Source organism: Enoplosus armatus, chromosome 24, assembly GCF_043641665.1.
Source record: "Enoplosus armatus isolate fEnoArm2 chromosome 24, fEnoArm2.hap1, whole genome shotgun sequence".
In the NCBI taxonomy this organism is placed as follows: Eukaryota; Metazoa; Chordata; class Actinopteri; order Centrarchiformes; family Enoplosidae; genus Enoplosus; species Enoplosus armatus.
The window spans coordinates 1,787,872-1,803,904 of record NC_092203.1 but is presented as its reverse complement, the minus strand read 5'-3'; the positions used below and the strand labels follow the sequence as shown (position 1 = coordinate 1,803,904).

The window sequence follows — 16,033 nt, the reverse complement described above, 5'->3', positions numbered from 1 at the left end:
GACGGTCGAAATGGGCGTGAACTTAAAAGTAAGAACACATAAATAAGTTATTAAAAACAATAACGATCAATTCATCAAAGCTGATAAGCAAACATATGCACACTAGTCCCTGAATGTCATATTGTGGTAACTTAAGATAACGTTCCTATTTGCCATAAAGTTACAACTCTCCACTTTCCTAGTATTTTTAGGTTGACTGTACAAATGCTCCTAATCCGTAACGTAGCATGTTTTTTTGCTTTCACATATTTTGAGATCTAGTTGACATCTTTCTAAAGCTTTTTAATTTTAGGAAACATTTTAATATTTTAAACAGTTTAAATATTTAAGTGATTCTCCTTTTAAAATATTTGGCTGTCCTGCATGACTCCCACTCACCACTAGATGGTGCTTTTGAGACTTTTGTTTATGCCAAATACACAGAAAAAAGCAGAGGGAACTCAGAGTGCTTCACATGAGGCATTTAAATGCCTTAAACATACAAAAACAACGAAGAGGAACATAAAGCAAATTAGAAGTGGAATGAAATTGAATAGAATAAAATAAACTTATGGGGACATTTATATTTTTCAGCTGCCCTTTATAGGGAATATCTCCCTCTCTTCATCTGTCATTTGTCTACTTTATTAACCTTTACGAAAAAAAACACATTGCAAAAAACACATTGCAAAAATATGAAATGCTCACAAATCATGTGTGATTTCAATGTCAGAGACAGTCATCTGTGAGAGAAATTGATCCAAGGTTACAAGGTGAGAACCCACAGCCCTAGAGGCAAGTGGAGGAGCACCTGCACTGCATTTCACCCTTCAGTAAAAACCCAACAGGAAAGCGGTGAGTTGGGTTATTTGGGCAGAGGAGCGTGTGGGTGCTGAAAGGTGCAGAGGGTGCCACAAGCTTCCTGTTGAGCTCTGTGGTGTCTCATGACTTAACCAAACATCCGTGGCGGGTAACTTTCTAACCACAGGCCGCTGAAATGCGGCTGTAACAGTCAGATTAGTGGCCCTGGGGTGGTTCACGAGGGCACACGCTGGCAGCTATGAGGGTAAGTACGCCGCAACACTCCTGATAACATGTGGATGCCAGAGCTGGTAGATAAAATGTCAACAAAATGCTTTTAATGAAACACCTACATACTTTTATTATGATTATTTTATTATATATTATTATTATTATGAAGTGACAAGTGAAGCACTTTTAGGCCTGGTCAGTTGGATCTGTATGTCTTCTGTTGCTAGGGGTACGTTCAATGGCACAACTTCAAACTGAAATATATGTTTAAAATAGCAGAAGTAACACTAGTGCAGCGGTTAACGTGCCCCTGTGCAGAGGTAGAGACAGCGCCGAGGTCAGCTGCTGCTACAGCGCATTAAGCAGCAACGCGCCGTGCTACAAGGATGTTAACAGCAGCTTCACTGACCCATTTCTAACAGCAGCGACTCCCTCACAGTCCCCCCAAACAGTAACTTCCAAACTCCAAGCGCCGCTCAGCCTCGAGCCAAGAATGCAATTACAGTACGGACAGTCACACCACATCTGTTGAAATCACCAAACGCCGCTCCTCTGTTTATCCCCGCGCATAAACACGGGACATTCTGACCTCCTGACCTTCAAGCGCAAACTCCCAGCATCCACCGCAGGATGTAAACACGTCTAATGACAAAGGGGTGCGCGCTTTAACTGCGCAACATTTGACTCTAGTGTGGGCAACATTTGGAATACGACCTTTTGCCCATTGTTTCATCCTTTTGGTTTGTTCACGTGTTTTACTTCTACACTTGTGACGTGTTCCCTCATTTTTTGAGTTACTAATGACAATAACATTGATGCAAAGGGTAACATAGGACAGGAAGAGTTAAAAATGGTATAATTTTACAGACTAGAAATAACCTGCCAAGAAACAATTGTAGACGGTGTTTAACTGGCCGTTCAGTCACAGCAATAAATGGCCTTTCTCTGGTCTTTTCCTCTGCTCCGTCTCGCCCTCTCTGTCGCCATATCTGTCCAATAAGAGCAAATGTGTCCAAAGTGACACCTATAAACGGGTTTTAGTCGCGCTCAGTGTCAGCTAAATGGAGGCATCTGTGAAGTAACGCTCTTCAAACAAGCCACAATTAGGGGAGACATCCACTGTCTGTTGTGTTTGCCGAGGATGTCCGGTGTGAGGGAGGCGGGAGGGCCCGAGTGCAGAATACGAAGTCTATTCCTCATAAAGGCCCGGCTTTATATTTGTTAAGCTTTTAACAGGCTTTTAGCATTTACTGTGGCTGGTCAGCACTTAAGAGTATGCACAAACAGGAGAACTTCCACAGTCTGTGGACTAAAACGGACATTCATTTGTGCTGGACGCTGTCACGTAAAAATCCATAATATACATTACGTTATTCTTACAAAATGTTAATATTGTTTGGAAGGTTTTTACCTCTCGCCGCCCTTTCATCCCACAGCCAGTGACATAGTTCTCACGCTGCCTTCAGGAGCTGGTCTGAAACGGGAAGGATATTAATGATTATGTAAATACAGTGTGTGCATTGCCTGGCATTTATGAGACTTGATTTATCAGCCTTCGTCCCAGCTGTTGGTGTAAAGTCATCTGAGGCAGCTTGGGGCTCCCCCCCCCCCCCCCCCCCCCCAAATCATAAATATGTCAGTACACTGAATTTAGAAAACGCACTGGGACACATAATATTCTCATGAAGTAGACTGATGAGGGGAATAATAATAATAATAGTAATAATAATAATGTGATTCATACTAAATTATCCTCATTATCATTATATTATGATAGCCTACCAACAGGCACCAATAGGCACATTCTATTCCTCGCTGCTTCTGCAATTATTTGTACATTTTCATAACAATCTAATGTCATTTTTTTTAGTTTATTATTAGTTAATTTAGTCATTCATTTCTCAGCCTAGGGTTAGGGTTAGGGTGTTAATATCATAATAATATAATACACAATATTTTGTGTATTCACTGTATATTCTAAAGATGTATTTTCCGCACTTCCTGAACATTCCTTCTGCATATCCAAGTGTTGTTGTTTTTGTTTGTTTTTGTGTGTCCCTGTAGAAACAGCTGGATGACAGTAAGCAAACAGAGTCGCTGTGCAAACCCACCACTACTCAGTACACAGCATAACTAACTCTACAGTGTTTGTTAATGCGCAGTACAATCAGCAGGCAGCCTGCGTGTTGCAGCTGTGAACAAACGGATTCTACATGGACGGCAGTTTACAGGTCCAGGGAGATGGCAGGAGGGGGGGGGGGGGTTCCCATCCACGTGTGGACGCAGGACCTGTAGATGTGTCGGAGAGTGGACAGGCAGTATGGGGAGCGGCGCCGACGAGCAGCCAGCCGCGCACTTCCTCACAGACCTGACGAACTTTACACCGCCGCACCGTTTATTGTCCCACCTTTGAAACTTTAAGGTAATATTTAACAGCGCAAGCCCCGCGTGTCGCATAACTCCGGTGTTCACCGCGCGGTCCGGATCGATGGAGTTGTGATCTGGACGGGATAGTCAACACTTCGCCGAAGCGCAGGAACAATGGTCGGTCTGCTTTTTAATACTCACATATCGATGTTATGTTGCCTTTTTTTCTTTCTTTCTTGTTTGTTTGTTTGTTTTTTTGAGGGGGGGGGGCGGTTTTTCTGACTTCCCGTTCCCTTCTGAACAGGTTTCCGTCGCCAAGGTGCTCCTCGGGGTCTTTGGGGTGGCGGTGGTCGTCGTTTTGATCGCGGTGCCCACGGCGATACATTTGAAAGGTGAGCCTGTGCTGTATTGTTGGCGTTGGATTTGGATCACCTGCGGCCGGACGCGCATCTGAGTGACGGCGCATTACGCACGCGTCATTACGCACGACCCTGTCCGGGCCGCTGTTTAGGTGGCACCTCTTCAGAACGCTGACGGGAAATGTGAAGCAGCTGAACTCTTGGGATTTATATTTAGAATAAAACAAACGTGTTGACAGTCCCCATAATAACCCCCCCCCCCCCAAACACACACCCACATGCCATTATCAGTTACAGCCTTTACAGCACTCGCCTTCTTTTATGATGATGATGATGATGATTATGATATGTGTGTGTGTGTGATATCATATCTGTCACCTGTGACCTTCACGTTCTAACTCTCTAAACATGGGGTTTTCAGAGGAGCAGGGGGGCAACAAGAACCGCAGGTCGTTCGCCCTGGAGGACGTCTTCAACAGCTCACTGAAACCAAAGTCCTACAACATGAGGTGGATCTCAGGTGGGCAGACTGTTTATCATCGGAGTTCGAAAAAGGAAGCGATGGTGGCGGTGGAGGTGGGACGTGATGACACTGATTACAGCCAAGCGTGCACTGGCTTCGGATCTGTAAATGTGTCACTAAGGATGCTTTATTGTCCATCAGTTCTAGTCACTAATTCACTCAGATTGATCCCCAAGACTTGTGATGATTTGGTACAGACGAGTTTATGTGATTAATTAATAGATCAGTTAGTGGCAGCTGCTTGATACTTGAATCTATATCTTTATTAATTTGTATGCCACTTAGCTGAGAATCCAGAATCATGGCAATGTAAGTTAGGATGGTACAGTGGACTCACATGAGATGGATTCAAGGGAGAATGGTCAAAATCTGCGCGGCAGAGGCCGAGACACCCTGACCTTTAGTCCCTGATGACATGACACCATCCGGGTCCGACTTAACAGAGCCCCTCAGAGCCTCAGAGGACCTCGAGCATGTGTTGTGAACCCTCATCCTACTGTGTTCCGGTTTAGTTGCGTGCTCCATTTTTTTTTTTAAAGAATAAGAGAACTCTGTTCTTATTTTCATTCATTTTTCCCTCATCTTCCTCCACAGATCACGAGTATCTGCACAAGTCCCAGGGTTCGGTCCTCCTCGTCAACGTGGCCGCGGACACGGTCTCAGAGTTCTTGAGCAGAGACAAGTTTGTAAGTCGCCTTTCCCCCATGTGTGCTTCTTTTGTGTAAGCAACATAAACTGCATGCCCGTCCAAACAAACGCGGTGTTGTCTGCGAGGTGGCGAGCAGGGGGAACTGTGAAGCTCTTACAACAGTTTCCTCCCCCCCCCCCCCCCTTGACACAGAACGAAAAAGATGCTTACGATTACCAGCTGTCTGCTGACCGCAAATATGTCGCATTCATGAGCAACCATTCCAAGGTATGCCAAGCTTTTATTCAAATGAATCGGATCCACATTTAAAGCTCCTGAAGAGAGAGTACATCAAAGTGTTTGTTTTTGTCCCTTTAGCTGTGGAGGCATTCATTTACTGCTTCATATTCACTTTATGACCACAAATTAGGGTAAGTACCCATATTATGAATTTTAATCTCTTTAGTTTTTACGCCCATGAAAAGTATTTGGCTACCTATGGACAGTTATATTCACGCACTTATGATAATGCAATGTATTCCAGTTAAAAGCATTCACCGGACTGTCTTATGTTACGCATGCAAAGTAGATGATCTTAGAATATTTATATATATTTTTTGTCTTCATTTCAGCACATTTGTCGCACCCTCCAACATTCCTGACGAAGTCCAGTACTTTGCCTGGGCTCCCGAGGGGAACAAACTGGTAAGCTCGGACGGACAAATGATCGGCTGTGTGCGCACAGGTTTGAGTGACGGTTCGGCTTTGATGTGGGTGATGGATGACAGCCTTTCCCAAACACTCCAGTGGAGCAAAGAGGGTTCAAAATGAGTTCAGAAGACAAAGCAGACTGTCTTACCTGAACTTATGTCTATGTATGCTTTTATTGCATTTGCAGGCCTATGTTTGGGAGAATGACGTGTATATAAAGACAAGCCCCGGGTCGCCGCCACATCAAGTCACTTTCAGTGGCAACGAGAATCACATTTTGAACGGGGTCCCGGACTGGGTGTATGAGGGTAAGAGGCACATGATGTACGGGATTCGTGTCAAAAATATAAGGTCCCATTTACACCTGCTATTAACAAGAGTTCTTCTTAGCTCTATTCTGCCTACACTGTGATTGGATCTTGCAAATTAGTTAAGGAAGTCCTGAATGAAATAACTCACCTTCACACTTTCCCCCACCTTCCAGAGGAGATGTTCTCATCCAATCAGGGCCTCTGGTGGTCACCTGGCGGGAAGTACGTGGCTTACGCTGAGTTCAATGACACCGAGGTCCACACCATAGAGTACTCCTGGTACGGCGAGAACCAGTACCCCGGCACCGTTTCCATTCCATATCCAAAGGTGGGAGCATTCAGGGCTCGTCCGACTGGGATCATTGTCGCCATTTATTATCTGGTGTATCTCACATTCTTTTCTTGTGCAGCCAGGTACTCCCAACCCTGTCGTGAAACTGTTTGTTGTGGACACTGACAACACGACCAAAATCACAGAGGTTGTTGTTCCAGCCTCGTTCAGCTCGAGGTAATGAAAAAGCTCCTATAAGACCGCTGAACTGTGTGTCAGGCTGTTCTCTCCCACTATCAGGGAAGGAAATCAGAAACAAACAGGAACTTACCAGAGCGTCATCATTTGTTTTCTTTTTTTTCTCGCCCTCAGTGACCACTACTTGGCCACGGTGACTTGGGTGACCGATGAGCGTCTCGCTGTCCAGTGGCTGAAGAGAGTACAAAACCACCTCATCCTTCAGATCTACAACTTTAGCGGATCCAAATGGGAACCTGTTGAGGTAAAACATGATGTTATGAGCAACACAAGGTAGTGGTTTTATCATTGTAGTTATTGGTTCATGCAGCATTTCATAAAAAAACTATTCTATTTATTTCTTACAGCATCTGGAGGTGAAGAGTACCAGCGGTTGGATAGGACGGGTATGTCCAGCGCGCTGACAAGTCTGGCGACATTCTATAGTTTACTTTTTTATTATTATTCTGACTCAATCCCACACACACACACACCGTCCTGCTGTTAGAAATGCTCATGAGTACCAAGTGTGGATTAATCCGCCGCTGAAAATAGTCCCCAACAAGTGCACTATTTCCCCCCGTTTGAGTAACATTTTCTAAAAACTACAGTGACCAGCTGTTTTAGGAAATGATTTGGCCTTTTTTTTTTTTTTTTTTTTAAAAATCAAACTATATATTTATTAGCTGTTTTTTTTTAAAAGATTTTAAAGTCCTCAGCAGGAACCAAAGGGCTCGGGGCGCCACAGGCAGAGTATATGCTAATAAACTTGTTCTTCACAGTTCTCTCCAACGGAACCAGTTTTTGCCGCAGACAAGAACAGCTTTTACCTGCTGATGAGCGACACCAACGGGTACAAGCACATCCATCATGTGGTCGGGGTAGGTAGAATGATTTATTTTAGTCAGTAGTCCAGTATCACACTGGCAAAAAAAAACACTTTTTTTTTCTTTTTTTTTTAAAGTCTTGCGCAATATCACACACACATTGCACATTATTCTTCATGAATATTTTTCTGTAACACATCACCACCCACACACATTCTGTTCTCACTCATTCATGCAGGGCACAGCCACAGCAATCACCTCTGGAGAATGGGAAGTCATTGACATCCTCAAAGTGACTGCAGATAGCATGTAAGTTGGAATTTTGTGTCAGGCACACAGTTTCTCACATGGAAATATTCTGGATCCCTCTGACATATGTACTTTCCCCAGTATTTTGTCTGACGTATTTGGCGTCTCCAGAAACGTTGGGTTGGTAGTCTTTCTCCCCACTCATTCATACCAATTGTTCCACAGATATTATTCAAGCAACCAAAAGGGCGGTAAGCCAGGAGGAAGGAATGTTTACAAGTAAGGGTCTTTATTTTACCGTTATATCATTTTTGATAAAAAAAAGCACGTCTTCACACTTACTGTGTGTGTGTGTATGTCAGGTGGACCGAACAAGGGACCGAGTGTCTGACTTGTGCATTACATGAGGAAAAATGTCAATATAACTCAGCCTACTTCAGCCACAATGCCTCCTTCTACCGGATGAGCTGCAGTGGTCAGTTATACTTTCTTTTTTTGTCCTTTCCTCTCTGATTTCTGCAATATACCACTATCTGTGCAATATATATATATATATATATAATAAAATAAGTATTTATTTTATTAAAAATATAACAAATAAACTCATGTTATTGTCATTTTTTACGCAAAGGTCCTGGCATTCCTTACCATTCTCTCATGGATAACAGGAATAAAAAAGGTAATCCACAAAATGTGAAATTACATGTGAAATAATATCAAGCAGGAGAAAATGTTTTTTTCAATTCTAATGAACTTTCTTTACTTTTTACATTTGTAGAGCTACATGTTTTGGAGGACAATGTTGCGTTTAGCAGCCTGATATCTGATGTCCGAATGCCCTCCATGCGTCGAGGCAGCATTAAACTTTACGGATACAGTAAGTGAGCTGCTTAAGTAAAAAAATAAAAAAAAAGAGTATTTCTTCCACCACTGTTTTTAATAAAGCTAACTCACATCTTTCTATGGATGTTTATTTATTATTTTTGACAGATCTCTGGTACCAGATGTTTTTGCCTCCAGGCTTTGATGAATCCAAGAAGTACCCTCTGCTGATAGATGTGTAAGAACAAACTGAAATCATAAAAAGTGTAAATGCTTTTCAAAAGAGGGCTCATACACTGATGAGTGAATGTCGCCCCGACCCTCCAGGTATGCCGGCCCCTGCAGTCAGAAAGCCGACTTCATCTACAGGGTGAGCTGGTCCACCTACTTGGCCAGCACGGAGGAAATCATTGTCGCCAGCTTCGACGGCAGAGGAAGCGGTTACCAAGGCGACAAGTTAATGCACGCAATCTACAAAGGCCTGGGAACCCATGAGGTGGAAGATCAGATAACAGCTGCCAGGTAAAGGAGGGCGAGGGGCAGCTCGGACAAGTCAACAGGCTTGATAAAACTGGATTTGACTCGTTTCTATAGTTGAAAGTGGACACATGCACACAGGAAATGTCATAAGCATCACCAAGCGATGATGAGAACTTTGTCCAGTTTAGATCCTTTTAATTTACTGCCCTCAATTAAGACAATTGTCTCTTTTTTTTTTGTATTTTAGGGAATTCATCAAAATGGGCTTCGTTGACAAAAACAGAGTTGCTATTTGGGGCTGGGTAAGTTGTCAACAAATGTTCCAAGATGAAACGTACTGATGCAGTTCTCATGTTGCTGAAGCAATACGCAGTGTGTTATTTCATAGCCCAGAGGGCAATAAATGGCTCTGAAAGTGAGTTAATGTTTCACCCTAGTGTCAGCGTGCGTGGTCTTTGCATAAGGGTTATCGGGTTAAGATGAGCTGCAGTAACGAGCTGCGTTATCTTTCACAGTCTTACGGAGGATACGTGACGTCCATGGCCCTGGGATCTGGAAGTGGAGTTTTCAAATGTGGGATGGCGGTTGCTCCGGTCTCCAAATGGGAATATTACGGTACCTTCTTCACATTAGCGACCTTTCCCACACCCGGCCCGCTCACTTTAAGGACACACAATTAAATGCAATCGTCTATGTCTGTTTGTTCCAGACTCCATCTACACGGAGCGTTACATGATGGAGCCTTCGGAGAATTCTCACGCCTACGCTGTGAGTGTAACGCTCAGTGATATCGTGACCAAACTAAACCCTCGTCTCATTATATATATATATTAATATATATATATCTGATTGTGTGCAGAACTCGACAGTAACCGCCAGGGCCAAGAACTTCCATTCAGTGCAGTACCTTCTGGTTCACGGAACAGCTGACGGTGAGTTATGCAGTTTCTTGAAACTATACAACTACATCGTTCACAGGGTACAACAATATCTAAGATTCTTGGTGACCCCCACCCCCAGACCTTTCATCTCACCTTCACACCAAAATGGGCAAACCGCCTCGACAGACCTGTTAATTGAATTTGCTTGTTGCATTTTCTAGACAACGTTCACTTCCAGCAGGCAGCAGAGATCTCTGAAGCTCTCGTGGACGAGCAGGTGGACTTCGAGGCGATGGTGAGGAATCTGGAAATCAAAAAAGACTTTTTTTAGTCATTATATAGAGAAGAGATAAGACCATGTTGCCTTCTTCTTTTCAGTGGTACACAGACAAGGACCACGGGCTCGGCGGCCAGGCCTATCAGCACGTCTACACCCACATGAGTCACTTCCTACAGAGGTGCTTTGCGTGAAGTCCACTGGATCGCCAAGATCTCTTTTCATTGTCTCATGTGAACACAAACATTGCTTGATTATTAGTGCTCCAGCTGTCAGGAAAAAAAAAGCCCTGAGCTTAACCTTAATGAGTAAAGTCATACTGTCATTCTGTGTCTGTGAAATGTTCCCTTAGTTTCACTCAGAAAAATGAAAGACTTTTAAATTATAATTGATATTTTTACTTGTAACACATCTACATTTAAAATGTTAGTTTGTTTTTTAATGTTTGTTTAATGAGGTCTTGACCTGGGGAGGAATATACATAGAATAATGTGAAGGTTGATAAGTGTACTTGTACTACTTGTACATGAAGAATATTCACAGTATTGTATTAAATTATGCACAGAAACGTAACGCACCAGTGATTTTATACAGTTTTACTACGTTTATGAGATCGTTGACTGTTTGATGTAATAATTGTTTTGTAAAATAATAAAAGGATTAAATAATGAGCTTGAAATATCATGTGCTTCATGTGGTTTTAAGAGGTAACTGAGAGTCTAACAGTGCTAACAGTGGTGCTTTGAGCAAAATGCTGATGTCACTATGCTACCATGTTCACAATGACAGTGTTAACATGCTGATGTTTAGCACGTCTTAGTTTAGCGTGTTAGCATGCTAATGTTAATGCTAATTAGCAATAAACACAGAGTACAGCTGAGGCTGACGGGAATGTCATCGGTTTTTCAAGTATATTTGGTCATAAACCAAAGTATGGGACAAATGCTATTGAGGGAAGTTATTATAATTAGGGGTGGGGGGTGGGGGGCATAAATCTCTGCAGTCCATCCAGCATGAGACATTTCACTCAAAACCACAAATGTGAACCTCATGGTGGCGCTGGAGGGAAAGTCAGGGGATCACCAAAGTCAATGGGACACATCATCTGGGATTCACTAAAGTCTGAGGGGGGGGGGTTCCTGGATTACTAGGAACAGGAATGCCACATATTATTGATATTATTGTTTGCACTAAACTAAGGTGGTTAACATGGTAAACATTATACCTGTAAAATCACTGTGTTTCCATTCCAGTCATTGTGAGCACGCTAGTATTTAGCTCAAAAACACCACTGTGCCGAAACACAGGCAGTGAGGATTCCACTGAAAGACAGCATCACCTTTCTCTCAGCCATTGCCCTATTCGAGGTCTGTTATTTTCCCAAGAGAGGGCAATCATATAGATGGGAATTTTTGGAAATAATAACTGAGAAATATTCTGTTATTCAGCCTCGACACTATGCTGACGCACCCGTGCTTTGTCTTTTTCAACAAATAAAACACGTGTGAGCGTCACACAGCAATATATGGGCATTACCTTTTACAGAGCACCGACCTTTATTGAACAATGGCCCCTGTAAAATGAAGATAACTGCCACTGATGCTCAATATTTCCCATCTTTTAAATTTGATCGGAAGGAATCCACAAATACTGATTCACCCTCCAGATATGGCAGCACACGTATCACTTCCCATCATGATGACACAGTGGCACATTAAAGCGTCCTCCCCTTACTTTCTGTTTAACAGGATGAGCCCAGGTTGTTTGATCTTAACACCTAAGTACCAGCCGGCCTCACGCATGAACGGCACCTTTCCTTTCTGAGCGCAATGCTCGACTCGTTGATCCGGCTGATGTGTCTAATGGGTTGAGAGTAACAGGTGGACCTGGCGGAGTGGTAAAATTGGCCCCACCTGAGCAGATCCATCCGTCCCTCCTCCTCCTATTACAGTATTTAAGAGCACAAAGTAAAGGAGGGGGGTTAGATACAGACACCAGCGACAAGCAGAGGAACTAACAGCACTAACAGTCTTTGGGAAGAACACCAGAAGAAGGTGAGTTGTGTTTTGTTGCAATGGTGAAACCACTTTCTCATCCAATATGCAAACTTTCTCTTTGTGTCTCTGTGTGTATGTGTGTGTGTGTGTGTGTGTGTGTGTGTGTGTGTGCCATTCTGTGGCGTAGGTTATAACCATGAAACTCATCCACTCCCTGGCTGGTCTCCTCCTGGTCCTCGGCTTCGTCCAGAGCAGCTGGCAGGTTCCTCTGCACGAGGCTGATGACAGCTCAAGGTACAGGAACCCCATCTGAACAAATGTTTCAGGAGTAGTGACAAAAAAAAAGGATGTGATTCGGACTGCATCACAGTTCAAACTGTGGCATAGGTAGGTGATTTTAGGTTTCCAAACAGCAACACTTATGTGATGAGAGTCTGAGGGTCAGCATAGTTTGATGTGAGAGTCCCCAAAGAAGCCAAATCATGAGTGGCACGTTGATCCAAAATCTGCAAAATGATGGGGAAATCTAACATATCCCAAATAAAGAGGCTAACACATGTCAGCTGAGGGTTAGGTCTTTTCTAAAAACCTAAAGATAATAGAGCTATAACGTGATTTGAAAAACTAGAGATGTCTCCCTGATGTACCGCACATCCGGTCATTCAGCTTCTCTCTAAATAAATTCCACATTGATGCTGCAAACATGCTTGGAAAACACAGATGCTGCAAAATAAATGCGCTAAATATGACTCTTCTGCATCCTCTTACGTGTATGTGCAAACTTAACACATATGTTTTTGGTCAGGTCGAAAGGGAAACAGAATGGACATTTCTATGGCTCCAGATATGATTTGATTTATCTTATTTGTTGGTGCAGGAGAGAGAGCATATAGTAACTGTTAAGGAATTGTATGTGAATTTGTAGTAGCCAAAAAAAGGGGCAATCTAACATTTTTAAAGTGAGTGTGATCGTCAAACTATGTCACCCCACCCTCCTGTAGCTTCGAGGCAGACGACACGTTAGCGGACGAGCCGGGGGAGCTGTCGAGCGTGAAGAGACACTCGGAGGGGACTTTCTCCAATGACTACAGCAAATACCTGGAGGACAGGAAGGCGCAGGTCTTCATTCAGTGGCTGATGAGCAACAAGAGGAGCGGGTCAGTGTGCGGTCCACGCAAAGAATGAACATACTGCGAAAAAGCTTTGACTTGTTTGGCCCTATTTCTAGGACAAAGAAACACTAGTTATGTTCAAGATCAGGATTCATGAATGAACCTTTAAGGGGCTAAACAGCCGTGGTGGAAGAAGTACTTAGATGATGTCATATTATCAGTATTATCAGCTAAATATTCTTAAAGTAACAAAAGTAAAAGTACTTATTCTGCAGTAAAATATACCGTGACTGATATGTAATCATATATGACATTATTAGATCGCTGACACTGTTGAATCCACGGATAAGCAACATTTTACGACTGTAGGTGGAGCTAGTTAATCTACTTTAGATAGGTTCCCAACCTAGGGGTCGGTTCCCTCCAAAAGGTCACAAGATACATCTGAGGGGTCATGAGATGATTAATGAGGACAGAAGAAAAAAACGAAGTCTGATTGGTGCCCTGAAGAACGTGACATCACCTGTTTTTGAACTAAGCCCCGCCCACTTCAAACCAGTGAGGGGAAGAAGCAGAGAGAAAGGAAATGGCCATGCAGGATCCTATCACTTATTGAGAAAATGTGTTTTAAGGGCCTTTAATGCATAGTATTTTACAAGCTTATCATGTGTTTTTAATGTAAATATTCATCTTAAAAGTAACTACTAACTTCCTGTGTGTTTTCAGTGCTGCAGAAAAGCGCCACGCAGATGGGACCTTCACCAGCGACGTGAGCTCCTACCTCAAGGACCAGGCAATCAAAGACTTTGTTGACAGGCTCAAGTCTGGACAAGTCAGAAGAGAGTAGGCTGCCTCCCCCCCTTCCTCCTCCTCCTCCTCCTCCTACAGTGCCAAAAATCCAGCCCGCCTGCCCACCCGTGTCTGATTCTACCATGACGAGAGAGACAGAGAGAGCCAATCAGCTGCTTCCCCTTTTCCCCTCTTTGCTTTTTTCCCCCCCTTGATGTCCCTCGTGTGTGCCGTGCTGAAAATAAATCACCTGAACTTTTTGCACTGCGTTGATTGATTGATATGTGACTACACTGTGAGATGATTATTGACACGAACACGCAAGCAGACAATGAACCAAATCATGAACTGATCACAGCGCCGCGACGTCTTCACTTATTAGAGGAATAATGCTAATAAAAAGGTTTCCACGTGGTGGGGTTACTGACCCCTGAGCGGGCAGTGTTTACATTTGTGCCTGTGTACTCAGATCTGAATCGGACAGGCGGGGTGAAGCGTTCAGCAGGAGGCATGTAGATGGGAGCTTCACCAGCGATGTGAACAAGGTGCTGGACTCCATGGCTGCGAAGGAATATTTACTCTGGGTCATGACCTCCAAGCCGTCAGGGGAGAGGTAAAAAAAAAAAAGAGTCACAATGACCGAACCGATCAGCGCCAGAAACGCCGGGCTTGGCATGACTGTGATTTTCTCTCTCTCTCTCTGTTGCAGCAAGAAAAGACGAGAGGACCAGTGAGACGCTCCTCAAGGGACTCCCTCTGTGCGCTGCACACAAAGCCATATATCCAGGAGGAACAGAAAGCCATACCGCTTCGCATGTCGTAATGTCAACGCCATATTTAAATGAAGTCTTTTGTACTTACTGTGTGTGATGCAAAGACGCAAAAAAACAAACGACCACTCTTCCATCGTTTTTTATGGTGCACCAGAGAGAGGAAACGAAATTGAGGGTGTATTTTTTCTACAAATCTAAATTATTTTCTATATTTTTAAGGTGAAAACAAGAACACAAAAAGTGAAATCTCAGGTAGGCCTATAGAAAACACATGTGGTGGTAGTTGGTTTGTCAATGCATATTATTAATCCGCTCTGCAAAATAAAGTTTTTCATTGTGCGTTTGTGGCATTATTTTGATAAATCTTTTTTTGAGCAGTTTTTATATCTTTTGTCTTTTAACAAAGATGTCTAGCCGGACTCAAACCTCATCAGGGCACCCTATAGTTTTATTTGAAGAAAAAAAAGGCTCAGTTATTCCCTAAAACAGCTGGTCACTGTAGTGAAATTCTGCATTTTGTGGGGGACTATTTTCAGCTGCGGATTAATCCATATTTGGTGCTCTAGAGATTATTTCTTGCAGCGGGACGGTGTATGTGGGAGTCAAAATAAAGTAAGTTAACAGAGCTACAGTTTGAAATGTCATTTCATGTAATCCAAGTCTGTTCTAGTCTCCCACCTCTCATGGGATCAGGAGCCAGGCAAGGCCACGGCACAATTCAAAACAGGCCCGCAGCGGCCTTTTAAGATTCCTCCCACGATTTCTGAGTTATGCAGCCATTTTAAAGCGGGACGGTGGACTGGCTGGGAGCATCAACAGCAGCATCACGGGTCACAGATACAAGTCACCTCCTGTATCTCTGCCATACGGAGGCTAGAGGAGCTTCAGCCTGGGGGCGCAGGGTGCTCTCTGCTCTGTATCTCCCATGAGGCCAAAGACATGGAAGTCCAGGGGTCAAAGGTGGAGACAAGGAGGCCACAATATAGATTTCCTAGAATTCTACACAATATATGATGACTATATTTGTCTAGCGTTGGTCTTTCACTTGGGATTAATTATTTAGTTTTTTTTACCAGTTACATCAGAAGGATGTGCACACAGGTCCGTCTCTCTCTGATACCTGTACTGACGACCACAAAGTGATACGCCTCAACTTAAAAAAGAAAAAATGGCCGCTCTGTTCATGCACTCAGAATGGTAGAAAGTGTTTTAAAACATTGCTCAAATCAGAAGGATGTGCCCTTTGAGGGAACAGTACAGCTCACAGTGAAAATTCTTACCTGTCCACTCCTCTTTCCTTTAACCTGCCTGACCGGGGCTTTCTCTCTTTCCTTTCCTGTCTCTCTCTCTCTGATGTCTGTGTTAACGACAAAGATAAATGAAAATGAATGTAACTCTCAGTTAGCAA

The 16,033-nt window shown here is 43.3% G+C and overlaps 2 protein-coding genes across 2 annotated transcripts; both read left to right on the top strand.

Annotated features, from left to right (window-relative positions):
- Positions 1 to 1,039: 1,039 nt before the first annotated feature.
- Positions 1,040 to 10,537, top strand: LOC139306976 (dipeptidyl peptidase 4-like). Its single transcript, XM_070930938.1, has 26 exons — positions 1,040 to 1,045; positions 3,683 to 3,770; positions 4,159 to 4,257; positions 4,855 to 4,946; positions 5,102 to 5,176; positions 5,267 to 5,319; positions 5,521 to 5,593; positions 5,787 to 5,907; positions 6,084 to 6,238; positions 6,321 to 6,418; positions 6,554 to 6,683; positions 6,787 to 6,825; positions 7,201 to 7,299; positions 7,484 to 7,554; positions 7,720 to 7,773; positions 7,857 to 7,969; positions 8,126 to 8,173; positions 8,273 to 8,371; positions 8,485 to 8,554; positions 8,644 to 8,838; positions 9,044 to 9,098; positions 9,312 to 9,411; positions 9,506 to 9,564; positions 9,656 to 9,728; positions 9,899 to 9,972; positions 10,056 to 10,537. The coding sequence occupies exons 1-26, from the start codon at positions 1,040 to 1,042 to the stop codon at positions 10,146 to 10,148; spliced, it is 2,232 nt and encodes a 743-aa protein (XP_070787039.1). The 3' UTR covers positions 10,149 to 10,537.
- Positions 10,538 to 11,898: 1,361 nt separating this feature from the next.
- On the top strand, positions 11,899 to 14,586 carry LOC139306755 (glucagon-1-like). The gene is made up of 6 exons (XM_070930706.1): positions 11,899 to 12,015; positions 12,139 to 12,245; positions 12,953 to 13,108; positions 13,790 to 13,906; positions 14,322 to 14,465; positions 14,562 to 14,586. Exons 2-6 carry the CDS (start codon positions 12,148 to 12,150, stop codon positions 14,584 to 14,586), a joined length of 540 nt encoding a protein of 179 aa, XP_070786807.1. The 5' UTR covers positions 11,899 to 12,015; positions 12,139 to 12,147.
- Positions 14,587 to 16,033: the final 1,447 nt, after the last annotated feature.